Source organism: Branchiostoma floridae, chromosome 4 (assembly GCF_000003815.2).
Source record: "Branchiostoma floridae strain S238N-H82 chromosome 4, Bfl_VNyyK, whole genome shotgun sequence".
NCBI classification, from domain to species: Eukaryota; Metazoa; Chordata; class Leptocardii; order Amphioxiformes; family Branchiostomatidae; genus Branchiostoma; species Branchiostoma floridae.
In genome coordinates, this window is record NC_049982.1 from 8,401,466 (window position 1) to 8,428,883 (window position 27,418).

A 27,418-nucleotide genomic window follows, 5' to 3' on the forward strand; every position below is an offset into this window, starting at 1 on the left:
CATTGGGCACACAGGATCCCAACCTATACCAGTTTCCAACCTGTATGGTTTATCCTATGTAAACAAAGGTTATTGATCGATGGTACATGCGTTATGGTGCACACAGGACCCCAAGCTGTACCAGTGCCCGACCTACAAGAAGCCATGCCGCACAGACCTGACCTACATCACAGTCATCCTGATGAGGACAGTCCAGAGCCCGGACCACTGGATCCTCAGGGGAGTCGCTGCTCTGTGTGACATCAAATAAAGCAGCCGCCAGCAGTCTACCATTGCTTCTGTCATGAAATTCACTGGTTTTGGTCTGATTATACAAATTCCCCAAAATGTGTCATTTATCCACAAGTTCTCATGTTATTTCGTTGATGTTACATGATATTTTTAACCTCCCAATTCACAGTTCTACTTTGCACTGTTCAGTGAACTGGGTTCTGGGGATGGCCATCCTCTTGCAGTTTATACCATTGCAAAAATGCTGCTTTGTGCCAAATGTACATGTGATACCTAAGCCATATGAAATGTTTTCATAAAAGTTCTAGTGCTGCAAATATGTTACCCATTTGTGACTACTGTGACAAAATTACTTTTCCAGAGAACATATCTACATACGTCTACATACATAAAAGATAGTTGAGATATTCACATGTTTCTAAAAATGGTTCACTATGTACAAGGGAACACTGCTTTGTACATGAATTACAAAACTGTGACTTTCCATTCTTCATCACATTGCAATAAAAAAAGCATTGTTTTAAAACCCAACAGAACAATGTTGATGGTCTGTATTCTGACTCAAAATTTAATGTTCCACTGGTAAAAAATACTAATATCTGTTTTTAGGTAAGACAAAATTCTGAAGTCAGTTCACTTTTAAGTTAAGACACCTTGATAAACTACATCAATGCTATGAAAAGAAGGCAAGCCACCTAGAAAACAAACTTACAATTCTTTTAGAGGTGGTACGGCCTTTGTAGCAGGTAGCAGATCTGTCCTGCTTCCAAGCCAAACTGGTCTGTAACCATTTAGCCTGAAAAACTCTTCACATGCTGGGCAGTCAGTACAATCTTAGTTCCAACCATAGCTGTCCTTGGTACTGATATGTTACCCTTAAGTGTCCCCTTTTTGTTTGGGTGTACTATGATCATGAGTTGTTACTCCTCTCCATCCCCACCATGGTGTGGCCTGCCCCAGTACTGACCCACACTGGTGTGTAACCCTGGAATGCCTCCACAGCTTTGGGTACCAACACATCCTCTTCGCCTCCATCTCCACACATCCCATGTTCATTCCATCCCCAGCACACAACCTGGTCATCTGAGGAGGAAGCAAGGAGTCCTTTCAACATCTTTAACATACAAAGATGCAAAAACAAACATTTCATTACCTGTCCTTGGATGTGCAAGTTTACCTAGAACAAAGGGAATGCATCAGTGATTCCACAGTGCATTCAACACAAATTCAGGGTGCCTAACTCATCCAGTCACACTAAATAAGCAACGGCCTGTGTACGTCCACAAATTTGCAACCAGTAGGAAAAGTATCTTACCTATTATTGCCACATTATGCTCTGATCCACACTGCAGCTGTAGGGACAAAGTAGGAATTATAATTAGAGGAAGGAAGCTAATAAGTACAGTCAAACCTGTATTAGCGGCCACCTTTGCATAACGGCCACCTGCCCATAGTGGCCACTTTTTGTCGGTCCCTTGGATTCGTAATGATTAAGAAATAGGCTTAGCGGCCACCTGTCCAACGCGGCCACGGCCACACGATTTCCGGTCCCGCAGGTACAAAAACACTGCCGATTACGGCCACGCGGACCGCTGATCTATGTTTCGGCACGCGTTCGGCCATATACAGCTGCCGTATCATCACCCTACGCCGGATTTAAAACCTCTTTGATTTATTTTCAAAACAAAACTTCGTAAACTGGCGCTACCCATACCCGCCGACAAGCGAGGTCATATAAGGTCAATAGACGACACCAATATTACAGAGGTAAATTGCGTTAAAGTTACGTTCTAATACACTATCGCTTAGGTTAATTTTTATCACAAAAACTTTCTAAATGAATTGTTACAAAGACAAAATGATATGAACTTCAGACTATGGTGGATTTTATTCTTACATTTATTAAGAGATAAGTCTAAAATGACGAGACTTTTCTTGTGAGTACCACATTAGCGAACCTGACGTGTGAACGCGGGAGGGAACACACGGACGGCGAAGTATCAAAGGATACAAGACGAAAGATCAAAGAAATATGACGATACCGGTCTCTTCAGACAATATCAACTGTAGAACATTTAAAACTTTTTATAGCTTTTGTTTTCTTAATACATATAGTGTAAAATCATTGCAGTACATGTACAGTACTGTATTATGTGAATAAAGATCAGTGGGTACTAAAACCATGTGTAACTTATTGCTTGTGGTCAATTAATTAGCATATTCTCTATAGTGGCCACCTCTCTATAGTGGCCAATTTTGACCAGTCCCTTGAGTGGCCGCTATAGACAGGTTTGACTGTATAAGTGAGATATTTCTGCAGTCTGATTTACTTTGCAATATCAAAGACCCCTACAAACATGGTGCATCTGTTTCTGATCCCTGGCTACTGTAATGGCTTGTTTAAATTCCTGACTAGTCTGCTGCAAAGTTATCACCATGAAGTTCACCAGGACAGCAGGAATGGTACCCACTTGTTTCACTCCGTACAGTGAGGACAGCTCTGCAGGCTTTGAACAGCTGTGTGGCAGTGCTGTTCTGTCCCCAAATCTACCCAGCTGTCCGTAGTCAGCTCTTCCCCATGTCCAAACTCTCCTGTCCTCTGAAACAATATTTTTCTTTTGTTTTCAATAACTCTTTCATGACAATGGACAATAGCAATGGGATGGGGTTCTCTTCATTACAATGTTTCACATTGATAAAAAGCCTTCGAATCTTTTAATCAACAATCATCATTCCACCAGGTAAATGATTTAGGATCATTACAGCAGAGATGATGTGAAATGCTGCTTTCAGTCGACCTGACAACAGAATTCCTGTTAGTTATTAGATACACATGGCATAATAGAAAAGAAAAGCCTACCTGTTATCACTGCAAGATGAGTCCATCCACTGTTGATTTGTACAACTTTCTTCCCATTGAATAGAGTTGAATCCAATCTGACAGGCAGTTGAACAATGTCCACAGAGCTTGTAGCAGAAGTTTTGTGAGGTACACATTTCAAAGTAGGGTCTGAAACAGTTTCCTGGGAAGTACCAGATTCAAGTTGATTGATGGATGAAGATGCTGCTGAGGTGGATTTAGTTGAATCTTGCATGTGATTGGTTGAAGCAGGTGATGATGTGTCATGACCTGTGTGATTGGATGTTTTGGCACTACTTTCATCATTGTTTCTGTTTGTCAGTTGGCCTTTGTCATTTCTTCCCCAGACATACAAGTCTCCAGAACCTGGAAAACAAAAAAGTTACAGAAAGATGCAAGATAAGTGTACCTGATTGTAAGCTTATGCTGATAGTTACACATTTGGGAGAGTATCAAGAATTCTGTGAAGCCTTCAAAGGTACTATTTGTATCTAGTATTTCTTATCAACTTACCAGTAAGAGCTATACTGTGGTAGGATCCTGCCTTGACAGCAACAATGGAGGACTCTGCATCAAGTTGTACTGTAAGTGGCAAACATGAGGCATTTATGAGCAAGCAGAATGTATTTAAAAGTTGGCTGAAAAACCCAAAGTCAACAAATATGCTACCATGACACTGCAAGTTCATGTACAAGACCCACTGCCATCTAAATGGTTCTGTGAATAAGATTACTATCACCATTTCATAATGCTACCTTTGCCAGGTTGTTTGGAGACTGTTGGCCTTCCTCCAATCGTCCCAGCTGACCTCTCTTTCCTGCACCCCATGTCCAGACTGAACCTGTATCTATAACACAAACAGCCAGACACTGTTTACCAAGTGTACTCACTAGGGACAGGAAACAATGTCGTTGATCTTTATCAGCAATTAAGATTAAGTGCCAAGAAGGAAGACCACCCAAGCAGCATACATTTTACTTGTGCAAGATACAGTTCACTTGTGTTTCATCATAATAAATAAAGTTTTTGTAACTTACCATCCAGTGCCACTGCATGTCTCAGCCCAGCTGCAACACTTACTATTCTCACACCTTGTAAAGTCTGCCGGGACAACAAGCATAAGCATGTCTGCATACAAAATTTTGAAAACTGTTGTTTTCAGATCAGTAACTCGGTGACCGCTCTCACCGGTAACATAGACATGTAACCCAGTAACTCCATCAATACAACATTCAGTATGCTTGAATTTCAAACAATGTCTACTCAACATGTGTGTGGAAGTGCACATCATGCTATTTATAGGACAAACATCTGCAACTACTACAACTAGGACAAACATCTGCAACTTCTTGGAATGTGTAATTTGGAGAACATTACCCTCAACCCATCTTACCTGTACAGGAGTTGGCGTTGAGGCGTGACCTTTCACCTCTGGAACACCAAGCTGACCAAAAGCATTGGAGCCCCAGGAGAACAGTTGTCTACCTTCTGTAAAATACATGGATTACATCTATTATTATCCACACCAAATGTTTAATGTTTGTTCATCGTCGTACATAAAAGACCTTGGCTTCAGTTTCCACTATGAGTCCGGCAATGGCCAGTCAATCCAAATCTGGCTCAAATTACCAATAAACCCACTAAAACATCCTGCCACCTCCTCAACAGCTTGTTGAGTGGAAAAGTCAGTGTAAGATGTGCTGGTTCCCACCTGTAACAGCAAGAGTGAAGTCCCATCCACATGATACAGTATCCATGGGTGCAGTCAGGGCGGTGACCTGGGTCAGGACTGACACGTCCTCCCTGTGTCCCAGCCCCAGCTGACCCTTCTGGTTCCACCCACACACAAACAACTTGCCTTCAGCTGAAAAAAAGTCAACATAGCATCTAATGAGTCCACACATGCAGTCTTTTGTCTCTGTTTTATTATTGCTGCTTTTCTGCCGGCGGATCCTTAGAAATCCCCTGGCAGTGCTTGCCGTATTGGCCCACCTTGTGACAGGACAGCGGTTCGCCACAACCGGAGCACTTCTTCACTCTTTTCGGGGTCCTCCCCATGATTAAGGTGGAAGGAGGAATGGAAGAACGGAGGAGACGGAGAAAGAAATGCAGAGACTCTGTGATGCAGCTTGAGATCTGATGGCGGGAGTGAGTGGGGATCCCACGTGTAGGTTAGACCCTGGGAGCGACTGCATCCAATTAACAACTTTGATCCCCAGGGGGCCCAAAGATCCACTATTACCCGGTAAAGCTAGTTGGAAGCATTTGCCTTCACAGTGCAGTACTGTCCAATTACACACAGACAGATTTCCATTATGTTTTGATAGCCAGGCAAACTACATACATGGTTCATCTAGGTGATCCCATAACTCTTACTTAGGATACATCAATGTGCTGGTTTAAAGATATCAAGGTTGCTGGTATAGAGGCATTTCATTGATGACGTGATAATCATGATTTGTATTGGCTGGCGACTGATGTTGGCAACTAATTGGATCAGCAGCAGCATGTACACTGAAATCTAACATGGTGCAAATAATGTCATATGCAAAGCCTGTATATATATTATATACACACAGACATTCACCAACAAGGTTGCGTTACCAGAGATAAAGACTGTGTGACCTCCGCCCCCTGTCACAGCCTTGACCCTGAAGTTGACCCCCTCCAGCTGCTGTGGGGAGTGGCGGTCGTCACGGTGACCCACGCCCAGTTGGCCATAGCTGTTGGCCCCCTATAGCAGGAAAAGGTTTCAGGAATATCGAATTACATTTTATGACCTACACACATTTGTAGAGTAGTAGAGTAGATTTCTTCGGCCAGGGAGGTTTCGTCTTGCTCCAGCCTAGGTCGTTTATTGAGTTTATTATTGAGTTTATTGTGATACCCTTTAGCTCATTTCTCATCTAATTGTCATTAGTGGGTGGTCCAACGCCTTACTACAAACACGTTTTGAAACCATTGATACGGGTTGATATGGGGCAAGTAACAGTGTTTGAGTTCGTTTTCCAAACTGAACTGAACTGAACTTCCCACTATACACACTATCATTTAAAGTATCAACAAGCACATCACACATCACATGTGCAAACGTCGTCTGCTCTCAGCATAAAACACTTGTCAAATGTCATAAGCAAACAATAAAAAAAGACTAGGCAATACTCACCCATGAGAAAATGAGCTGTTCTTCCATCTAGCATTGAGCAATAAGCTTAGAAACCTTCCTGTTCATTAAAATTCGTCAAAATTTCACAAAAACTTTCATTTTTCTTGCCACTATCCCTCCATTTTGGGTCAAAGTGTCATTTCCGGGGAGGAAACCTTACTTCCGGTCAGCTGATACCACATGCCCAGACGATCACGTGATACTAATCCAGCTCTGTGATTGGCTGAGGTGCAGGTGAAGCTACCTGGCTGTGGTTTGCTGTGGCGAGTGGTCGATTTCCTATTCGCTACAAGGGGAGACGCGACCAATCACAGGATATCAGACCTATGTAAGTCCTCCAATTTTCTATTTTCAAAGCCAGTTTTGCCTTGGATTTGTCAGGGAAACATCAGGCGGGAAGATCATGTCTTATTTTGCCCCGGTTCGCGCGCGATCGCCTTCCAAGCGAACCTCGGTCACCGCCGGCTTGGCGGGACTGTGCAGTGTACCCGCCGCGCCACAAAGCCCCAACCTGCAAGCTGTCATCGCAGCTCTCTTCTGCTCAAAATTTACGACGGAACTTTCGTCCCACTGTTTATGGAGATGTCTATCAGTCCGTAGACAAACCCCAGAGGCCATGTCTTACCCTTGAACCCTGCGATCGCGGCTTTTAGCAGCCGTATACAACAAGTTATGATCGGAATTTGGTACATGGGGGATGATGCACACGGTACCCTCCAAGCAGAGGTTGATGGGGAAAATCGTGACATTTTTCTTATATGTGTCAGGGGTTAGTTGACAGAAAAAGATGGCATATAAGAAAAGGGTCACGATTTCCCCCATCAACTTCTGCTTGGAAGTTGGAGAGTACCTGAAGGCTATGATCTGCGGTTTTGTCTGTATAGTACCAAGATGGTTGATAGTACTACTGAACAGCCTAACACAATGTACTACGTAGTGCATTGAACTTGAGCACCATATACACCAAAGATGGCTGGGACTAGGTAACGAATTATCTTCAGATCTTCTCACTACGTCACAAGTATACATGATTACACGAAAATTATCCGGCGGCGTGTAACCTTGACAGGTCAAGGGGTTCAACCGTTGGTGCTGCTCACCTTGGCTTGACTTCTAACTCAGTAACTTGCATGTTGAAGTCACTGAAATTTATTGATTGCAATGATACTGCAAGTCTCTTCGTAAAGAAAAAACACTTTTACTACAACATGCGGATGTTGGCGTACATTTTCATGGAATGATGGAAATCCTACTGACATCATGTAAGATCAGCTAGTGTCTCAACTAGTCTGTAACGCAAAGTCCGCTGTGCAGGGCTGATTGGCCCCTCCCTGTGGCAATATTTCAGTAGGACAGGCCAATAAGAAGCGCAATTAAATCAGGCTTGTGTCTCAACTATTTTGATAAAATGATTTCTAGTCGGACAACTTTTATCATCATCGTTATTTGCAGAGAATAAAATTGCCCTAAGTTAAAAAGAGTAGAGTAGGGACAGGAGAACCAAACAAAGATTTTAGATAATAGATAAACCAAGGAGGTTGGATAAACTGACTAAATAGCTCTTGTCTTGACTTGTCTTGCAGTGAGGCATGATGGAACAGTTCCAGGGGAATGTGGTGTCAACTGTCAATCAAACCATCACAACAGACCAGATCGCTGCCATCCAGAGTCAGCTGCAACAGAGAACTCAAGCTCAGGTACGCTCATTCTCACAGTCTCTTGTCTAATACAAATCTCTTCAATATTTTATTTATCCCTTCATTGGTTTATTATGAAAGAAGTGAAACATTCTCAACAGCCCCAGTTCTCTACCAAGGACCAAGTGTTGGTGTATTTTGGTCAGTGTGTCTTTCCATTCGGCCTTTCTAAGTACTTTACTGCTGTTCTGTGAATGACATTAACAAGATGTGAAATGACTTGTAGGTGAAAACAGAAGCAAAAGCAGCTGGTATTTTTCTTCTGGAGTCAACATGTGTCCCAATTGTAAGAATTTTCATTTATTTTTCATCTGCTTTGTTCTTTTCTGAAAGCATAGTGAAGAGTAAGATATTTTTCCCCATCCTCTCAGGTGACAGTGCAGGCTGCCCAGCAGACATCGGTCAGCGGGGCGCTGACGGTGACCAGTCCCAGCACACCCGTCAGTCTGACACAGGCAGGGCAGCCGCAGCAGCTGCAGCTACAGCTGGGAGGTCAGCAGGTGCCAGGACAGGTGGTACAGGTAGGACACTTGTATCCTGATGGAACCTGCCTTTACACGACTTTTCAAATGACAGATTCAGCTGGAGATGCACACCGGCCAAGCGGCTAAAATTAAGAGAAAAAAAGCAGATCCAGAGAACTTCACAACAGGCCTGAGTCAACCTACAAATGTTGCAACTTCAGCCATAGCCATAGGCCTGATATCAGTTTTAACTGAAAAATTCTTGTTATTATTATAAAAGATATTTGTTAACATTATACATGTACTTGTTTTAAAAGCTATTTGTTCACAGGTTTCAGGTGCGCAGGGCCAGCAGGCTGTGACAGCAGGACAGCAGATCATGGTACAGCTGCCTCAACAGGGTGGACAGCAACCCCAGACCATCACCATCCCCGTGTCGGGCACCAACCAGCTGCAGCAGATCCAGGTGCTGCAGCCGCAACAGCTGCAGGTGCAGCAGTCGGGACAGCAGCAGCAACAGCAGGTGCAACAAGGTGAGGTGGTATGGTCTAAGCAGAGTGGGTTTTGTGAAGCCCTTTTCCAAATTTTAGGTGCACCATATTGAAAGACATACATTGTACTTGACAGTACTTCTCTTCTGGATGTTCAGTGCAGTAAAACTTTCACAATTATTCTTGGAAAGAGCATTCCCTCCTAAATCAGGGTATCATTGTTTCCATGTACTTCTCAAGCTTATTTAACATCTAATATTTTTCCAACTGTCTGCAAGTAATCATAGACAATTGGTAGCCGAATGGCTTCTTAAGTGTGCTAAATGGTAAGATGTTACTTATGAATCTTTGTTAACAATGCTACTTCTGTTCTCTCCTGATTCCTTCCTCACTTCTGTCCATCCAGTCGGCCTTATCCAGAATGCCCAGGGGCAGATCATCATCCAGCAGCCTGTACAGGGAGGACTGGTTGCTGGGCAACAGTTGGGCACCACGCCCGACGGCCAGGCCATCTTCTACCAACCCGTGGCTGGGAATGATGGTACGATCCAAGTGCAGCAGGGACAGGCACAGACACCACAGAGTGGTAGGTCATGGTTATCAGGGTGTTCAGGTTCTTTAGGAGATTCTGATTCTTCTTTGTATCAATATTTCAACAACATGAATGAATGAATGAAAATTTAAAACATTATATTGTATGTCATGCTTAAGAGTTGTTTTACTAACTTAAGTCTGATCATATGCTACTGCAAAACTTTTGTTGTGTTTCATTTTTGCAGTTTTCAAAGTAACTAATCCGCCAGTACTTCACTGTGAAATGTGTCCCTTGTTTAGCTACTGTACCACAGAATTGTCTCACTTTCAGCCGTGAATTTCAAACACTGCAAAAACCATCCATTTTCATCCTACCACGAAACAAAACCACTGCAAAACTAAATTAATTTAAAGTTCTGTCACTATGAACCGCTGTTACAGTTTTTTTTCACATTTCTCATAATATCCCAACTCCTCCAGGTGTTGTACAGGTGCCCACAGCTGTGAACTTGAACCAGAGCCAGGTGCTGTCCTCCCCGACAGTGGCTGCAGCTGCCACCACCACGCAGCTGCCCCAGCCCATGACTATCCAGACGGTACCTGCTGTAGCTGGGACCACACTCAACACCTCGGGAGGGCAGGTGGTCATGGTGGGTACACTCAAGGGTTTGCTTTTCTTTACAGTCTTCTCTACAATTCATCAATTGGTACATATTGTGGAAAAACTGAAGTTTTTTTTTTACAATTATCTTTACAATTCCTGGTAGAAAGAGTATACAACATTGTTTATAGAATTAACATCTGTGTCGGGTTAGAAGTAAGATGGTCAGAACTACCAATTTCTCTCCATCACCAGTAATACATACTCACCCCAAATTTTACTCGCCAGTGCTGCCCTTCTCAGAAAAACTGAAGCACTCAAATCAGTGTACATAAATGTACATTGTATGACGACCTATTCTTTCGAGCGTGGCCTCCATATGGTGCAGTGCAATTTACTTTGCTTCAGGGTTTGGGAGAAAGTTGAAACTTTGCTGAACCATTGTTCTCCCCTCTCCAGATGGTGCCGGGTGCAGGCGGTGTGCCCACCATGCAGAGAATACCCCTGCCTGGTGCAGAGCTGCTGGAGGAAGAGCCGCTGTACGTCAATGCCAAACAGTACCACCGCATCCTGAAGAGGAGGCAGGCACGCGCCAAACTGGAGGCAGAGGGCAAGATCCCTAAGGAGAGAAGGGTGAGTGGCACATGTGGAACGGACAGTGTTGATAGAACAGTAGAACGTAACAGGGGTGGAACTTTTGCATTATCTCGAACAGGTGAAGTTGTCATTGTTTGCTCCTTTGCTCGAGGGGTGATCTAAAACTGTTTGAGGGAAGGTGTTCTAGAATCGACAGTTATCGACGTCATCTTCAAATTAAACTTCAGTTATGTTCTTCTTGTCTTGAAGTACAGACATGCGTTTCGTTCTTGCATCTCTGGTCTCTTCTTGTGTACCACATCTTAAAATCTGTCTTTTTGAATTTCTTTGTATGCAGGAAGCCCTCACATTATGTTTATGTCATAACATGTTGCTTATGCAAATGTCTGTTTTCCAGAAATATCTTCACGAGTCCAGGCATCGGCATGCCATGAACAGGCAGCGCGGGGAGGGGGGCCGCTTCCACTCGATAGAAGGCTTTGAAGACGAGCCTCATCATGGGGTAAGGGGACAGCCGCCATCTTTCTTGTCTCTTTTCTGTATATCTTTGGTTTTGTGCCTTTCAGTTTGATTTTATTTCAAGAGGAAGGTCAATGTCATAAAGAATTCTGCAGATATTATATCTACACAATCTTGTCCTATCTGTTAGCATATCATCCAAATGCATGTAGAAAAACATGTTTATGAATTATGGCAAAAAGCAGTCACTCAAGCAACTGGATATGTTTTTTGGATTTAGGATTTTTCATCAATGTATGAATTGTGTATTGATGCAGCCCACAAATGAACGACAAAGCACAACCTAACCAGTTATTCTTACTCAAGGGCCTCTTTTCACAGACGTCGCTGAACGGCAGCCTGACCACGACCTCCAGCAGTTCCTTCAGCACGATACCGGAGATGCTCCACACGACCACGTCCACCGCGGCCGCCATGATGCAGACTCCCATACTCCTGGAGGGGGGGCAGACAGCCAACATGGTGGGCCTGCCTGCTGGAGTCCTGGACACCGCTCAGCCTCAGTGATGGGAACAGAGTCTAGTTTGATCAAGTTTTTTATCAAAAGAATATAGACCCAGTCGTTTAGATAACTTGCTCTCTACTTTAGACAGGTGAGACCAGTGATAAGTGAAAGGTTCCTTGGAGTGTGTAGGGTATCACACAAAGAACTTTGACCCATTGCTGGAGGTATGCACCCACAAGGTCACTTGTCAAAAGATGTGAATCACAGAAGGGATGGCCAAAAATTTGTAATTAAAAATTTAAGCTGATCATACTGAAATACACAAGCACATTTTACTTTCATGCTAGAAGTTATGTTTGGTGTTGCTGATTTTAATTGTTATTTTCTTGTCATTTTGAAGTTGCTACTACTAAGTTACTTAAGGACTTTTGTGCACCAGATTTTGCCTTAAAATATTGAACTCTGTATAAGAATACTTTTCTCTTTTAAATGCTGATAGACTCATGTTCAGAAAATTTTTCGCAATCTTTGTTGATAGATTACCAGCAAATATTATAGACAGTCCTAGAATGAAAAGATTCCAGAATGCTGTTAGGTTGATGCTGCTGTATCTGAGAGCTAGAATTTAGTTTTGAGGTAGGGTAGATATCAACATATTAGTTATTCTGAATTGAACACTCATCGGAAACATGTCCAACTTAAAAGGCTGTTAAAGTTAATACTAACAGGTAAAAGTCTAACAGTTTCTTTTTGAGAATGCAGGGCTGTATTCAGGTTTGATTCCAACCCACTCTTGTTTGGGAGCCCGACTTGTTGATCTTTGTTGTTAGATTGTCCCGTTAAGCTTACAAAAATACATTTTAATCACATGTCATGAAATTTGGGTTGGATGGCTTTCCCAACAAGCATGTTTCTGTACTGTGGCCAAGGGATGGATCCTAAAGACAGCCCTTTAACAAGTCAATACACATGTAGTACATTTTGTGATAGGCAACTGCATATCTGTCAATTGGTTTTATACTGTAAATAGTATCAATGTGTTTAGAATTGCATTAACAATCTAGTGTAGTATAGAATGTGGTCACTGAAAATTTGTGTAAATAACATTAGAGAAATTGTTTTCATTCGTCTCCTTACTCCATTATTTTATTATTGAGGACATTATGAGTGACATTTGTTTTTCTGGTGTCTGCAATTTTACATTGTGTAACAGATAGTGTGTAACAGATACTAAAACACCTTTTTGAGGTGTAAAATTCTGTCTCTCCACATACCTTGCTGCAGACTTCAGGCAATAATCTGAAAAAAATTCCCACTCTACATGTACTATTATAATTTGTATTTTGCACTGCACATTACAGCTGCATTGAACTGCAGTATTTGTATCATATTTCCACACTGCTTTCAATCAGTAAAGTCTTTGTACTCCAGACATGAGTGAGTGACCGTTGTCTGCATGTTTCATTGGAATGTGTCATGGCTCGAAAAGTTACCTGAAACACAAGCTAATATTCTACTTAGTCTGTAATATGAGGTCTAGCAGTCAGAGTCAGAGGACCAACTTGTCAAAGGATAGTGATGAACAGGATACCGTCCTTTGTGAGGCAGGCTTTAAAGATACCATGTTATTGTTAACATTAGTTTTTCTCTACCCACTCTTCACTTGTGACTCTTGCCAATGTAAACCTAACTCAACCCCGCAAAGATTTCCCAGCCTCCAGTACTGTGGCTGGTACGCAAGCTGAACAAATGGAATAGTTTTGTTGCAGAAGTGGGATACTGTTACTTTTATCCATTAACGTTATAGCTACATAAGGGAGAAATACTTTGAAATTAGTTGAGGAGGTTGAAAATTGCCCTAAGTAATGTTACATCAGGAAGTTCGCCGATAACATTGCCATTAGATCTGATCTAAATCACTAGTTGTTGAAATGATACCTCCAAATATTGTACATATTTCTATGGGATTTGTTCATACATGTTACTCTACTAAAAGACTTCTATTTTTATCTAATATTTACTTTAACTCCCCTAAGATTTTAATGGTTTGAGCCATTCTGAAGAGCTGGTGATCTTGTTCCCAGAAAAATTGTATTTTTGTCCTGACATATTTGGTCTTATTTTCAGGATCTTGCTCAATTTATTTGCTTACTCAATGTTATTTGATATTGTTTGATTAGATAGATATCGTATGTGACAGATATTGTGTCATTGGACCTTCGTCCACTAACAGACCTGGGAACAAGATCACAAAAAGGTCAAAGGTAACGTTCTTCGTGGCGCCATTTTTGGAGACCGGTAAAAAAACTCCCAGCTGTCAGCAAAAGGTGAGGGAATATTTTCTGGGTTTTCGTTGATTTGTACCACTTAAGATGGTAATTTACAGATAGGGTTATAAAAGCAGCATCCAAGAACATTACCAAATGTTCAGGTATCATCGGATCGACACCGTTCCGCGAAGCAAGAAAGAAAGAAAGCACAGAATTCATAAAGTTTCGATTCCGCGGCAGTGGGGAGGGGGGCACTATCAAGTTGTCTACCACGTAGAAATTTTGTTGCAAAAATGGCTGGGACCACTTGCCAATATCTAGATCAGTCAACATTTGTCTCCATAAAATTCTGGTCAAAATAAGTTGGGAAGAGTCAGAAAAAATATACCATTCCATGAATAGAATTATTTTAGCAAAACTGTCAAACTCAAAATTCTGACGTGGGATATACCGCACTTATAGCATCACGCAGAGACTCACTATGGAGACACACAATTATCAAAAATTAGATCCATATAACTTTAATAAATGTTACAAGAGACTTTACAATTGAATTGGTATCGTTTCTGCTTGTGTTCTTATGGGTTTATAGAAAAAGCAGGGCTGTCCATTAGGTTAGGCTACTCTGCATGGCAACCATTTCTGGGCCTGGGAGTATGGATGGTTGCATGACTTGAAATTTCATTGAGGAAAATCTGTGTCAATTATCTTCTTTTTTTCTTCATTGCTGTCGTTAGTATCATGGGGAAGAAGACCCAAACACAGACTTCTCCAGTCACCTCTGCAGCTGGTACCTCCCCACCCACTATGCCTGGCGCTGGTCGTAACGGTCCAGACATGGCCAATTTGTCTCGGAGTGGACGTGAGAAGCGGCATCCTTCCCCACGTGGGAGAGAACACCAGAGGAGACAGGAGAGAAACAACGTAACCCAACAAGAACAAAGCACACCCAGGAGAAGAAAAGCATCATCAAGTGTAGTTAAGGAAGAGAGGAGGGGATTGGCTGAGATGGACACTTCCAATGGTACAGGGTCTGACAGTGCAGCTGGGAGAGCACAGAGGAAAAGGAGGGAGGCAGGATCTGGAGAACATGGTCAAGGGGACAAAGGTAATGGTATATCCAATACATGTTACATTCAATAATCCAAACAATGACCAGTAATAACAAAAGATATTTAAAAGAGTTTATATCTTGGCCCCACTGAATTGTTTTTTCTTTCTTTCTATCAATAATGGCTACACTACCTTGGTGATGTAGTTTTTGTTACGACTTTCAGGTGAGAACAATGGTGCAGTTGAAAAACGGCATCCTCACAAGACTGGACAGAAAAGCCCAAAGAAGGAAGTAAAAACTGTGCACCAACCAACACCAACATCTCCAGGTGCCCAAGGTCATCACAAGGGCAAGAAGAGGAAAGCCCCACTTCGCAACGAAGCTAGGCAAAGTGTAAATGATAGCTCTGGACCAAAACCATCACCAAAGAAAAGACGTCACAGCAGAGAATCAGTACCTGCTTCTGCCGAGGGGCATGCATTGACAGAGGGTGCAAGTAGTTCGTCTAAGAAACCGGACTCAGGTGCTACAGCACAGGACTCTGAAGCTACCACAAGGAGTAAATTAAAAGAAAAGAAAAAAGGAACAAAAAGACAACAGGAATCTTCTCTTGAAACAGGCACTCATACGGGTAACAGAAGAGCAGACAAGGTGACAGATGAGGATAGTGGTGCAGCAGGGAGTAGCTCAAGTGCCAAAGGACAGAAGAGGAAAAAGAAGAGGAAGAAGGAATCAGAACCAAAACTGAAGACAGAGGGGGCTGGGGCCTCAAGGACAGAAACTGCAGGTACAGTAAACATAAGAAGTACTCCAAATTCCCTTCAAATTGTATAGGTAAACATTTACATCTAATCTTGTAAGATACTATAATGTTAGTTTGTTTCATCAAAAAGTAATACAAGTAGTACATGTGATGTCACTGTGATGCACTGGCAGGCAGAAAGCAGGTGGAAGACAAAAGATTAATTTACATATTGATATGCTAATCAAAATTAGATATCAACTAGTTATATAATCTGCTGTCCTGTTAAGCACCAGTCATAGAATACCCTGGATGTAAACAAAAACAGTAATCACTTTTATTACATACATGAGTATTGCATCTTCTCTTCCTCAGAGGCTGAGGCTGAGAAGTGTGCCATCTGTCTGGAGGAGCTGACAGACCAGCGTGTGGGGACTCCTGCCTGCTGTCGGCACTCCTACTGTCTGGACTGTATACAGACATGGGCACAGGTAAGCACTTATGGCTCTCTTTTTTCATTGTCTTAGGGGATCTGTTTGGGTATAGGATGCACGTGACAGAATAGATTTATCAATATTCATAAGGTTTTATGTAGCATTTGCCACAACAAAGCAGCAGTTTTGTTTTGTATAAGACAAGGATTGTAAGGATAAGATAGGTGACATGAAGTAAGAAATAGTGACTAATGCATCATGACTGAAATACAATGTACTTTTTCTACTTGGATTTAGCTGATGATAATGATAGCTTGAATGTTTCCTGCTCTGTATGGTAATGATCCCAGAGAGACTTGTTTCTTCCTGTAATGCGTCTTCTTATTCTTATTCCCCAGAGGAAAAATAAATGCCCGGTTGACAACAAAACGTTCCATGAGATTGTTGCCCGAGAGAAACTGGGAGGTGCCGTCACCAACAGGGTAGGTAGTCTGTCCTCACTTCTTGTAGCTTTTGAGAACTAAACTGCAGCCCAAAACTGCTGGGATAGCTGGAATGTATCTCAAAAAATAGATGTTGGGTGTGATTGATTTTCTAGTTACCTCTACCAAGAAAGTTCAGGTTTCATAATTGTCTTTTTGTGTGCTTTTTATTGTTTTTCAAGTAAATAATTTGAATTATGTAATGATTTAGCATACAAGAAGTGATACAAAACATACACTGTCTGTATGTTTGTGCACTGGATTAGATAATTTTGTCCTGTGTCGTCATCAGTACCTATTCATCATAATTGCCCTCTGACCCCACAGATAGCAGTTCCTGACAGGAACGAGGTCCATGCTGAAGACGAGGATGACCTGTTCACCATCAACATCGACGGGGAGGAGGTGAACATCCTGGAACAGCTGAACGGGTACTTCCTGAGGAACCAGCAGGGGTGGGATGATGATGATGATGATGATGGCTGGGTGACATTTGATGAAGATAGTGATGACAGTGACAATGATGAGGTATGTATATACTGACATGTACATAAAAGTGACATTTATCATCCCATATTACAGTACTAGTATCTGCATCTGCTGCAGCCGCATCACACGTTGCATACAGTTGCCCCTGTGAGACTTAGTGCTCCAATAGATGAGAGGGTGGAGAAGGAATTGCACACCCCTCCTTCACCATTAAAGTCATGTGCAGGTCCGGCAAAGAGGCAAATGCCTGTATGCCTGCTCATCTGTCGAATCGACAGGAGAATCCAAAAAAAAAAAAGTATTGTATGTACATTAAGTGTGTATATACAACAAGGTGTATTCCGTATCACCCAAGGTACCAGCCCAAACGCGGGAAGGATTGCCTGAAGGCCGGAGGGTGATCCGACCCGCGGGAGGGCTGGGACCGAGGGTGATGTGGAATACACCGTGTTGTATTTTATTTATGTCATACCCACCTGAGAAACCCATGTTTTTATACGAAATGCGCCAGAAGTTGAACAGATTTGGTGCCTTTGAACAAAAGGTGTTACAACCGCAATGTTCCAACGTCCGAATCAGGTCTTCGAATTGCCAACCGTGGCGCACTCGGCCCGCTCGAAATGGTTCGATTTACTCGAAGGAAGCCTGTATGATACAAACTTCGAGCCTGTGTGATACGGAAAGTTATCACACGTATCGAACGTTTTCGCGTCACAGGTATGACATAGGTACAAACTAAGCTACATTGTTTGATCATGTTTTACAAAAAAGCCTTGAGCCTGGGTACCATGCTGGTTTAATGTATGCTTGCAACTGGTGGGTGCTGAGACTAGTTGAGCCAACTTGCACACAAACAAGTATGGTACCAAGGCTACAAAGTTGCAAGATGTATATATCAAAGAACTAGGTTAAGGAGGCCAGATCATCATCAAGGACATTCTTTTAGAGATATTCCATGATAACCTCAGAACAGCAACAACTGGGGCTGATCTAGTGCTGAGACATGAGATATTGCCGCTGCAGCCACAGATTCCATGATCAATAACAGTGTAACACATGTTGTCAGATGAAGGGTTGGAGAGAGTCCAAACAGAAGAGTGCCTGGCTCCCCCAGTTTCGGTTCAATTACCATCTACCTTGCATGAAGCATCCACAGTTTCTGGTTGTGTCTTCTATATACTAGTAAATAGCTGGAAAGTCAGGAATAATTTCCTTTCCTTGTATCTGTTGTGTCAGGATGAATATGACAGCGATGAGGATTCCTACACAGATGGGGATGACAGCAGTGAGGAGGAGGATGACACCAGTGACCCTGAAGCTGGCAGCTTGAATGGATCTGAGGGTGTAAGCATGATTTCGTTGTCTTGTCACAGTTTGATTTCTACACTGCCACACTTGTTTTTAAACCCAAAAGGGGAGTGTAGACCTTCAAGTTTTTTATGCATGTCCAAGCTTCATGTCCAATCTGCTGCCTTCTTCACAAGAATGCAGGACAGTGGAGAGTTGGCAGCACTCATTTTTGTCTTTGATCAAACTTTAAAACTCTTTACAACATTAACTAACAACACAGATGAACTCTTGGTATGTGGTGACTGGTAACATCAATTAATGTTTTAAAAAAGACCACCATTGTCTGTTTTTCAGGACTGGGAGACCTTTTATGCTGACCAGTCTGACTACTATGATGACAGCGATGACGGTAGTGATGGTGGAGGTAGTCCTGATGAGGCTGATAGTGGCAGTGATGACTACAGTGATAGTCATGACGACAGTGGTGAGGATGGTAATGAGGATGACAACTTCTATAGTGGTCATAATGATGATTATGGACCAGAGGCCGACAGCAGCGATGGTAGTTCTCACACTGACCAGGATGGCTCTGAGGAAGGTTCAGGTTATGATGACCAAAGTGGATATGATGAAAACGGGGATAATTACGATGATGGCTACAACAATGAATACGGTAATGACGGTTATGATGGCTATGGTTATGATGGATACAATGAAGATACCTATGATGATGGTTATGACAATGGGTATGGTGATGATTACAATGATAGCAATGACCAGAGTTCTGATGCAGACAGTGATACCGGTAGCGACTGGTGATGCCGATGTTGACATCCTGCCAACTGACAACATTTTCCTCTGATTTCCTGAATAGATGGGAAACTATACAACCATTGATCTCCAGCTACTGTTGGTTGTTTTTCTTCATCTTTTCTGGAACAGTCATTGTAAAAAGCTTCATGAGTGCATCATAGAATTTTGTTGGCAAAATTGAATGGTTGCAAAGTACAGTGTATCTCACATTTTCTGTGTACATGAGCTTGGTGATTCAGTCGAGGTTATGAAAGTAAAACTAGAAGATTGTTTGTTTCTAAACTCAGAAGATATAGAAATGTATATTGCTTTAAGTTTATGAGCATGTTACCAACGTTAGTGCTATTACAACTATGTTCCATAAAACTTGTCCATCTGTCAGCATTCTTTCATGCAATGGATTGAAATGTTCTATGATTGATTCATATCTTTGTCTGGTCAGCTATTTGCTCTCATGTTTACAAAGTGACAGGAAAGAAAATGTCATACCATTACAATGACTTCTCAATATAAGTTGCACTCTTATTACAACAAAAGTTAAACTTTTATGCAAAAACAAAATAAAGTTGTTAAAGTTGCAAAATTGCTCTTGATGATTGACCTTGAATCTTTTTCATATTACCCTGACAGGATAATGGTTTTCATTGTAACAACATGTACTTGTATATTATATTGTCACCACACAGGTGCTTACAGTATGTTGTACAGTACAGGCACTTAGGCCTTGGGGTTACAGTTTTATACTTGTGTGTGATCAAACCAGTCATCTTCTCCCACCTGTTTATATCCCAAGTATTAAAATGTAACATGTAGAAATACCTGCTGTTAGCTTTGGAACAAACACTAATATCAAAAAGTAACAAGACACAATCACCGAACATCAGATCATACTTTTTAATGCAACAAAACTGGATAATTGTACATATTGTAATCCCGTGAACAGTTTCGTGTAGCATTGATAACATTGCGATAGTTTTACTGTATAAGTCGGCGCAGTTCAGTTTTTACTGCAAAGCAGATGTTTTTATCAATAATAAACCAATTACTACATAAACCAATTACTACATAATGTATACATGTTTGCTGTAAACTTTCCATTGCTCAGACTACAGCTGTTGTTTGTTAAATTTAATAATACACATGTACTACAGTTCAGTGTTACCAAGAGATACGATCCTGTAGGATAATAGAGAAACCAGGAGGGATTGGTTGTGTCTTATGAAGGCAATTTAATGGTACAAATTAATTTCCAGCACAAATGTTCATATTTCACTCAGTCTTTTATGTTACTTTTTTTCTCAACTTCTTTTCCTTTTAGTATATTGTCCCTTCAGCACTTTATTTATTTTCACAACACAATTCAGGTATATTTTTCTGTCAACTATATTCTTTGCTTCTCTACATATAATAATATATCCAGAACATTTGAATGCTCCACAAAAGGTTCCAACATAAACTAACATCTTTTATATCATCTCACAGGCTGTCCTTACTTATATTCTGCAAAATAACATGAACAGTGTCAGTTTCTACTTTTCATCCAACAACTGGAACATTCTTACTTAATATTTGGCAAGTTCTGTTCTGTTTAACAAACTTGTGGTGCCCTTTCAACACTCCACACTAGATCTGGATCTCAAACTCTAGTGCCAAGTCAACATTAACTAATTGATAAATAATATGACAAAAAAAAGTAAATACACATTCATTCACTCTAGTTTCAATATACATGTGTACTTTTTTGGCATATTAACTTGTAAAGAGGGAAGTCCCCTCTTATCTAGCATCTATGCACATTAGAGTAAGAATTTGGCACTTTCAACATAGCCCTTTACTAGTGAAAACATATTTTTCACATCAAGCTGAACCATCTTTCCACCATCACTGCATGATCAATCCAGGCACACCATATTGTGGGAGTCATGTCAGAACAGAAGACTACATCAAGGAGCTTTTATAGAAGCTACTTAGTTACATGGAAGGGCTGCTAGACAAGTCACAATGAGAGTGCAGGGTCAGAAAACAATGGAACTACTGAGATGTACATGTCTCAACATACATGTGATAATACATTGTACTGGCATTTTAAATGCATTATCTGCAAACCATTTTTCTCTGTTGGAAATCTACAACTCACCTAAACATTACTTTTGTCTTAAACAAAATAGCATATATCTGATTCAGTACTGGCATATTGCCACAAACTCAGACTTCCATTTGCAAGAAAAACATTATCTAATAGCACGTACATATATATAGACTATATCGACATTTCTTGAAATACATTTGAAATCTGGATTACTGGATCACTATTTTTAACAAATTATTTGTCATTACCTTAATATTTTTCAAATGATTAGGAGAGTATTTCAACCGACAGGGTTCAGTTTTACACAACGGGTTATAGGCCTAAGGTTTCATCTCAGTTAAATTAGACCACCAATTCTGACTCATAACTTGAAAAGTCGTGTGTTGGTATAAGTCAATCTTGATCAAAGCTGAAATTATATTTCCAACACAAAAACCAGAAAATTTGGGCAATTTTTGTGTTGGTAGTTACAATTTAACTTTGATCTAGAATCATGTTAACATGTAAAGAACCAAGAACCCATGTACTAGAGCATATAATGTCAACAAGAACTGATGTATTCCAGCTTCCTTGTTTTCCTCACAACATAGTTCACTGTGCCTAGTTTTCATCAGAACTACTTGAATCACTCCACCAACGGGGCCATTGCCAATGCGCCTGCTGGTGGTAACCACTTCCATAGTCATAGCCATTCCAGATCTGTGACTGTTGATAGGCCCACATATCGTAACGACGGGCCCAATCTGGCTGTGCATCACCCGACTGCCTCTGTCCATTGGACCAATGTGCAGAGCCAGCACCCCAGTGTGCAAAGTGGGCGCCCTGGTAAGGATGTGCGATACGTGACCTTTCATCATCATAATCCCAACTATCTTCCCCATCATCCTGCTCTTCTTGCTCATCGTCCCAATTCCCTTCCTCAGCACCCCAGTCCCCATGGTAATCATCCCTACTTCCATGCCCATCATCCCAATCTTCTTGGTGGGAGTTATCCCACTCTTCTGGTGCACGTGTGAAATCGCAGCCTACTACCCAATCCCCCTGGTCAGAGTCGGAATTCCCTTCCTCAGTACCCCAGTCCCCATGGTAATCATCCCCACTTCCATGCCCATCATTCCTATCTTCCTGGTGGGAGTTATCCCTCTCTTCTGGTGCACGTCTGTAACGGCAGGCTATTACCCAATCCCCCTGATCAGAGTGTTCAGAGCCACCATTTACATTGGTGTCCCGACGTTCTGAGTCACTACTTATTGGGATAACAGTGCTATCATCATCATCATCAGATGGGTAATCGTCAAAAGCAGGCGGTGGCTCAATAGAGGGCATATCATACCAACCACGCTGGTCATCCCGCCAATTCTCTGGATCATCATATGTATCATCCTCAAATATAGAGGCAAATGTGGGCAGATATTCTTCATCATCCGGAAGACTAGAACTGTCATCCCAACCCCTTTCATCATAACCCCAGTTCCCTGGACCAGCGTAACCTCTCTGATCATTGTTGTGATCCATCTGACCCCTGGCGTCACTTCTGTTCTCTGTTACCGGTAACAGACTGTTAGGCTGGTTGCCGGCCGGTACTACTCCGTTTCTATTGTTCTGGTTCTGATGGTGAAGACAACGGGGGGAAGGTAAATCAATACATAGACATTAGAGCACTTTTGAGGGGATGGTTTTACATTGAAAGTTTTTACAAGCATGAAATTCAAGCTGTCTTGATCATATCACCATGCAATCCTTCAGTCATTCTCTTCCAACACAAAGGATGTAAGTCACCACCTTTCAGTCATCTCTATGTTTTGCTGGAGAGAGTTTAACTTGGTTGACATGATAATGATACATTTTTAAGTACAGAGTACAAGCCCTCTAAAACACAAGTCTTTTATATCTTTGAACTAATCATCCATGTCTGGTGACACTTGTTCCTGCTAGGTACAATATATTATGTCAGTAATAGTAATACTGGTGACTTAGGTCAGTAGGACTTGTGAACATACCACACTTGACCATGAACAATACAGTACAATAGTACTGGGTAACATAGTAGAAATACAGGGAACAGGAAATGTGATAGAATGACAAAACCAATCTAACAGAGGGTCTGTTATTGGATAACAACTTCAGTAACAGGTGCAGTGATTGGCTAATAAAATAAATTTCTTGAATGGCTTACACAGTGCTGAACATGAACTTAATACTCAAATACTGCAATAAACTTCTGAGGTTAATAACAGGGACATCTTTACATTAAATTACATAAAACATTAATAAGTAATGTGTTAAATAAGTGGGCATCATTGGCATCAATAACAAAGGTGATGGGTTAGGACTGACAGGTATGACAAGTATGTAGCACCAAACACTAAATCTGATACATCCGTGCAGTGCCAGTGAGGTGATCTTCTTCACTATTTCAGAGGTGTGATGATCAACAGATGTGGAGATGTTATTGACACAACATTTGCCCCGCTCCAGTTAAGTGCATGTTTAGTACCAGCGTCACTTTACCACAGGGCAGTTACCTCAACCACTGGCATCTGGTCCTTCCCATCTAGGCCACACAGTACAAGTGTCTGGAACTGTTTGTTGTCGATTGGGCAGGTGTTCCTCCTCTGTGGAAAACATCACGACAGAACAACATGAGACACAGGCAAGCAACAAATCAAACCTGTCCTGCACCATCATCAAAGTTTGTACAGGCATTCCTGACTTTCTACAGCACTAGAAGAACAGTACTGTTTGATGTTTTATTGGGATCTTATTAGGTTATTTTTGGTATTACCAAAAAATAACCTAACAAGATCCCAAGGACACTTCAAGGTGTGACCCAAAGGCCACTCCAAGGAAGGGTTACAAACAATGTAGGACTGCCTAGTCAGAAATATCACAGCTCACTAAGTGTGAGGACTACCTGACCCAACAGAAGCTGCAGTTAGGAAGGCTGCTAAGGTAAAATCAGGAAGAGTACCATACTCTTTTCAATTGTTTGAAAATAGTGAAATCTGTGTGTGGAAGAACCTTTGCTATCAAGTGAAAATGAGCACATAATCACATGTATGAGCATCACTTGCATAACTTCCCAATTAGTTCCAAAAATTAAAGTCTATATTTACAAGGGAAAACTCAAGAAAACGCTGCTTTTTTTTTTTTATTGTTGCTCAGTGGTTGTGTGTACCTGTTGCCAGGTCTGCAGACATCCCAGACAGAAGACATGGCGGCAGACGTCAGGGTGTGCTAGCTGCTGGGTCGTCAGCTCAGACAGACAGATGGGACAACAGTCAGGCTCCGCTGCTGGGAAATAAACACATGGAAACATTAAAGTAATCCAACTGTTTGTATATAATGCATACTGATGATATGTTCAGATGGCTTTGATGTATCCTTCAGTTCAGAAATGGAGAAGTTATGACAGACTACTACACACAATAAAAAAAATCTTATTGAAACTGACTTGTGAAAGACTCTCAGCATCTTGGCAACGAAAAAAATAAAGTTCAAGATGGTATAGAAATGTGGACTACAAAATGACTGAAATTTCAATTCCCAATTACTGCATTTACCTATCTTCTGCTTCTTGGTTGCTTCTGCTGTTGTAGGACTTTCATTTTGTTTCTTAGCTGATTTGACTGTTCCTGTCTGCTTGATCCCTTTCACAGCTATGCCTGCTTCTGCTGTTGCCTGGCTGCCCTGGCTACCAAATGCCTGGCTGCCTGTTCTTTTCTTCCCTTTGGTTTGAGTTGCCACCTTAGTTTGCTTAACTCCACGCTTTCTCTCACCAGACTGTGCTGTTCCTCCCCTTGGAGTGGCTGTCGTCCCATTGGCTTTCCTACCTGTCTTCCTCTCAGCTGGTCGAGCTTTCCCCCGAGTTGGCACTGCTGTTTTTCTGTTACCTTGACGTGCCCCAGATGACTTTTGGGGCCTTGAGGAAGTTGGGCGCGTGCTTTGTGCTGTTCCTGGTCTCTGCCTCACGGCAGTTCCCCGAATAGTGCCTGCCTGGCTGACATTAACGGATACCTGCTTGCTGCTGTTTTTCTTCCGTTGTGCTGCTTTGGCTCTTGGTTGCAGCTGTGTGGATTGCTGTCTATTTGTAGCCTGTGCATAACTACCCTGTGAGTGTGAGCGTGAGCTTGACCTGGTCTGTATCGGTGATCGCCTGTGGGGAGCTCTCCTTGTTGTTTCGCCAGTTATCCCACTGTGTGAAGCACTTTGCCAAAGGCGTGGATGTTTGATACTGCTCCTTGTATTGTGATTTGTTCCATGTTGTAATGTGCTTATCCCAGCATCTTGATCCCTTCTACCGTTGCCATGGTGCTCTCCAGCCTGGCTGGTTGTGGCCTCCTCTGCCCTCTCTCTGCTGTCACTCCTGCTCTGAGATGCGGAGGGAGGATGTCTGGATGTCCTCCGGCCGCTCCTTGTCTGTACAGGACTTGTTCTCCAGTAACCTCCCCTCCCTCTCCCCTCACTGCCGGCACTCCTGCTCTGGGCTGTAGAGGCTGGATGTTTTGGTATGTCCCCCACACCACTTCTTGTCTTCACAGGACTTCTTCTAAAATAACCAACCCTCTCCCTTTGTTGGACTCTTTCTCCTTCATCTTGCTCTTCATAGAACCTCCTTCTCATTGGCTGTGCAGTGAACCCTGCTGTCAATTCAGTGTTGTGTTGGGATCTTGATGAGCATGATGACTTCGATCTTGGACCTTTCCTGCTGGTGTTGCTTGTGCTGGTACAAGCATTCCATGAGTGATATTGTTTTTGTCCATTTTGCTTTCTGTGCTGCTTTGACTGAGCAACTGCTTTAGGCATCTTGCTTTCTATGAACCTGAATGTAACAGTCAATCAATGCAATGGTGTTTTCCATGAAAGTACCTGAAACAAAATAAGGACATTGATAAGAAAAAGTTTGCAGTGCTGTCACAGGGTATTGTTACCACAGAAAGAATGGTCAATGGTGAATAAAATACTTGGCAACTCTAGAATACACTCTGGTAGTGCGAACAGGGACACATCATCAGTGATGAACCCGGGGTCATTGGGTGTTTCGGGTCTTTAATCACCATACACCCTCACCCGGGCGACCCAGTCGAGGTTGATCATTCCCCGACCTGTGTCCGTGTGGCTTCCACGGTTCCCCCCTACGGAACCACAACCAACCTGAGGCTTTCTCAGCAGCCTCTAGAATATCCCTGATGGATTTCCGAAGACGGAAACCTCTTACTCCAAGGAGTTTTAACACATAAGCCAAAGACTGCCCTGCGAAACCCCAACTACTGTAAAATGCAGAAATCTTTGCGATGGTTTTATGTTTGTGGTGGCCACTTCACCGCAAATTTAAAACCACCGCAAACATTTTTTCATGGCAGTAAGAGAGTACAGTGCATGGTGCTACCGCGAACTTAAAACCACCGCGACAAGTCCTTTTTCCCGCTACAGTGAAATTAATAAATTCCCAGGAACTTATGCATTTACAGTACTGTACATTAAACCACCGCGAACATTTCTGCATTTACAGTATACTGCATACATCTGGTTTCCATTAGGACTTCTCATTGATAAATTACAGGGGCATGAGGCAAGCCCTTCTGTGATACATTACTCTACAGAACCTTCTGGCTATTTCCAAGCATTTAAAGTGTCTAAAAAGACACTAACAACAAGTAAAAAGGCAACAGTATAAGGGAAACTAAATTGTGCCAGTACCATATAAATTTGTGGAAGACTGGAAAGAGTTCACCTCAAAAATGGACGAACATCATGCATCACCATCATAATTTGTTAGGTGAACATGTGGCTTCAGAAAGAGACTTTTTCACGATCAACTTTTGTCAGAATTACCGGTAAATCATGGCCAAACGGATAACATGCAGTCACTAACGTCCATGCTCAGAGAGATACTCACGGGCTATCTGAGGGACGGGAGGAACCAACGGACTAGGACGGTCGTCTGGAGAAAATATGGGACGACCAGGATTTCATGTCGAGAAAAATTGGCGCGAAAAAATATACCCTTTGACATTAGGACTAACCCAAATGGAGACTTTGTTTTTAGTTCAATGAATAAAAAGATAAAAGCTGCAATGGGAACGGCCGCATAGCTTAATCATATAGTTGTGATTGAAGGTTCTCTAATTATTGAGGTTCTTTGGTTTC

At 42.0% G+C, this 27,418-nt stretch overlaps 5 protein-coding genes across 9 annotated transcripts in view; 3 read left to right on the forward strand and 2 right to left on the reverse strand.

Annotated features, from left to right (window-relative positions):
- Window positions 1-269, forward strand: part of LOC118413278 (dynein heavy chain 8, axonemal-like) — a 47,409-nt gene extending 47,140 nt beyond the window's left edge. Inside the window, 1 exon segment of the mRNA XM_035816534.1 lies at window positions 107-269. Coding sequence (XP_035672427.1) covers window positions 107-250 — 144 coding nt within the window. The 3' untranslated portion in view covers window positions 251-269.
- Window positions 270-645: 376 nt separating this feature from the next.
- Window positions 646-6,437, reverse strand: LOC118413279 (secretion-regulating guanine nucleotide exchange factor-like). Its single transcript, XM_035816535.1, is given in 12 exon segments — window positions 646-1,314; window positions 1,547-1,583; window positions 2,703-2,830; window positions 3,092-3,457; window positions 3,605-3,673; window positions 3,847-3,876; window positions 3,879-3,938; window positions 4,129-4,192; window positions 4,485-4,579; window positions 4,803-4,955; window positions 5,696-5,825; window positions 6,258-6,437. Coding segments are annotated over 12 exon segments (1,332 nt in total). The 5' UTR covers window positions 6,285-6,437; the 3' UTR covers window positions 646-1,141.
- Window positions 6,438-6,447: 10 nt separating this feature from the next.
- On the forward strand, window positions 6,448-12,099 carry LOC118413276 (nuclear transcription factor Y subunit alpha-like). Of its 2 annotated transcripts, none has more exons than XM_035816532.1 (9): window positions 6,448-6,585; window positions 7,841-7,954; window positions 8,326-8,475; window positions 8,750-8,951; window positions 9,316-9,495; window positions 9,924-10,093; window positions 10,504-10,677; window positions 11,039-11,143; window positions 11,467-12,099. In XM_035816532.1, the coding sequence occupies exons 2-9, from the start codon at window positions 7,847-7,849 to the stop codon at window positions 11,665-11,667; spliced, it is 1,290 nt and encodes a 429-aa protein (XP_035672425.1). In that variant the 5' UTR covers window positions 6,448-6,585; window positions 7,841-7,846; the 3' UTR covers window positions 11,668-12,099. The 2 variants fall into 2 exon arrangements, with proteins under 2 accessions (XP_035672425.1, XP_035672426.1); XM_035816533.1 differs by having other exon boundaries at window positions 11,482-12,099.
- A 1,687-nt stretch (window positions 12,100-13,786) lies between these two features.
- On the forward strand, window positions 13,787-20,233 carry LOC118414129 (dentin sialophosphoprotein-like). The gene is made up of 8 exons (XM_035817933.1): window positions 13,787-13,932; window positions 14,613-14,983; window positions 15,153-15,716; window positions 16,047-16,162; window positions 16,504-16,587; window positions 16,915-17,115; window positions 18,313-18,420; window positions 18,721-20,233. The coding sequence occupies exons 2-8, from the start codon at window positions 14,617-14,619 to the stop codon at window positions 19,183-19,185; spliced, it is 1,905 nt and encodes a 634-aa protein (XP_035673826.1). The 5' UTR covers window positions 13,787-13,932; window positions 14,613-14,616; the 3' UTR covers window positions 19,186-20,233.
- Window positions 20,234-21,590: 1,357 nt separating this feature from the next.
- LOC118412936 (dentin sialophosphoprotein-like) lies at window positions 21,591-27,348 on the reverse strand. 4 transcript variants are annotated; one of them, XM_035815998.1, is made up of 5 exons: window positions 27,168-27,348; window positions 24,832-26,137; window positions 24,447-24,559; window positions 23,794-23,883; window positions 21,591-22,876 (listed from the first exon to the last, which is right to left on the reverse strand). In XM_035815998.1, the coding sequence occupies exons 2-5, from the start codon at window positions 26,072-26,074 to the stop codon at window positions 21,869-21,871; spliced, it is 2,454 nt and encodes an 817-aa protein (XP_035671891.1). In that variant the 5' UTR covers window positions 26,075-26,137; window positions 27,168-27,348; the 3' UTR covers window positions 21,591-21,868. The 4 variants fall into 4 exon arrangements, with proteins under 4 accessions (XP_035671891.1, XP_035671888.1, XP_035671890.1 ...); XM_035815995.1 differs by having other exon boundaries at window positions 21,592-22,876; window positions 24,447-24,562; XM_035815997.1 differs by lacking the exon at window positions 27,168-27,348 and adding an exon at window positions 27,003-27,152 and having other exon boundaries at window positions 21,592-22,876; window positions 24,447-24,562.
- Window positions 27,349-27,418: the final 70 nt, after the last annotated feature.

What these genes read in the sequence shown, in the direction of transcription:
- LOC118414129 (XM_035817933.1), top strand. Translation starts at nt 14,617, where the DNA reads ATGGGGAAGAAGACCCAAACACAGACTTCTCCAGTCACCTCTGCAGCT. An exon ending in GAGGTGCCGTCACCAACAGG is followed by an intron (nt 16,588 to 16,914) that starts GTAGGTAGTCTG and finishes CTGACCCCACAG; the next exon opens with ATAGCAGTTCCTGACAGGAA. An exon ending in GCTTGAATGGATCTGAGGGT is followed by an intron (nt 18,421 to 18,720) that starts GTAAGCATGATT and finishes TCTGTTTTTCAG; the next exon opens with GACTGGGAGACCTTTTATGC.
- LOC118412936 (XM_035815995.1), bottom strand. Translation starts at nt 26,074, where the DNA reads ATGCCTAAAGCAGTTGCTCAGTCAAAGCAGCACAGAAAGCAAAATGGA. An exon ending in GTCTGCAGACCTGGCAACAG is followed by an intron (nt 23,884 to 24,446) that starts GTACACACAACC and finishes TGTTTTCCACAG; the next exon opens with AGGAGGAACACCTGCCCAAT. An exon ending in ACCAGATGCCAGTGGTTGAG is followed by an intron (nt 22,877 to 23,793) that starts GTAACTGCCCTG and finishes CTTCACCATCAG; the next exon opens with AACCAGAACAATAGAAACGG.
- LOC118413276 (XM_035816532.1), top strand. Translation starts at nt 7,847, where the DNA reads ATGATGGAACAGTTCCAGGGGAATGTGGTGTCAACTGTCAATCAAACC. An exon ending in TGCCAGGACAGGTGGTACAG is followed by an intron (nt 8,476 to 8,749) that starts GTAGGACACTTG and finishes ATTTGTTCACAG; the next exon opens with GTTTCAGGTGCGCAGGGCCA. An exon ending in GCAACAGCAGGTGCAACAAG is followed by an intron (nt 8,952 to 9,315) that starts GTGAGGTGGTAT and finishes CTGTCCATCCAG; the next exon opens with TCGGCCTTATCCAGAATGCC.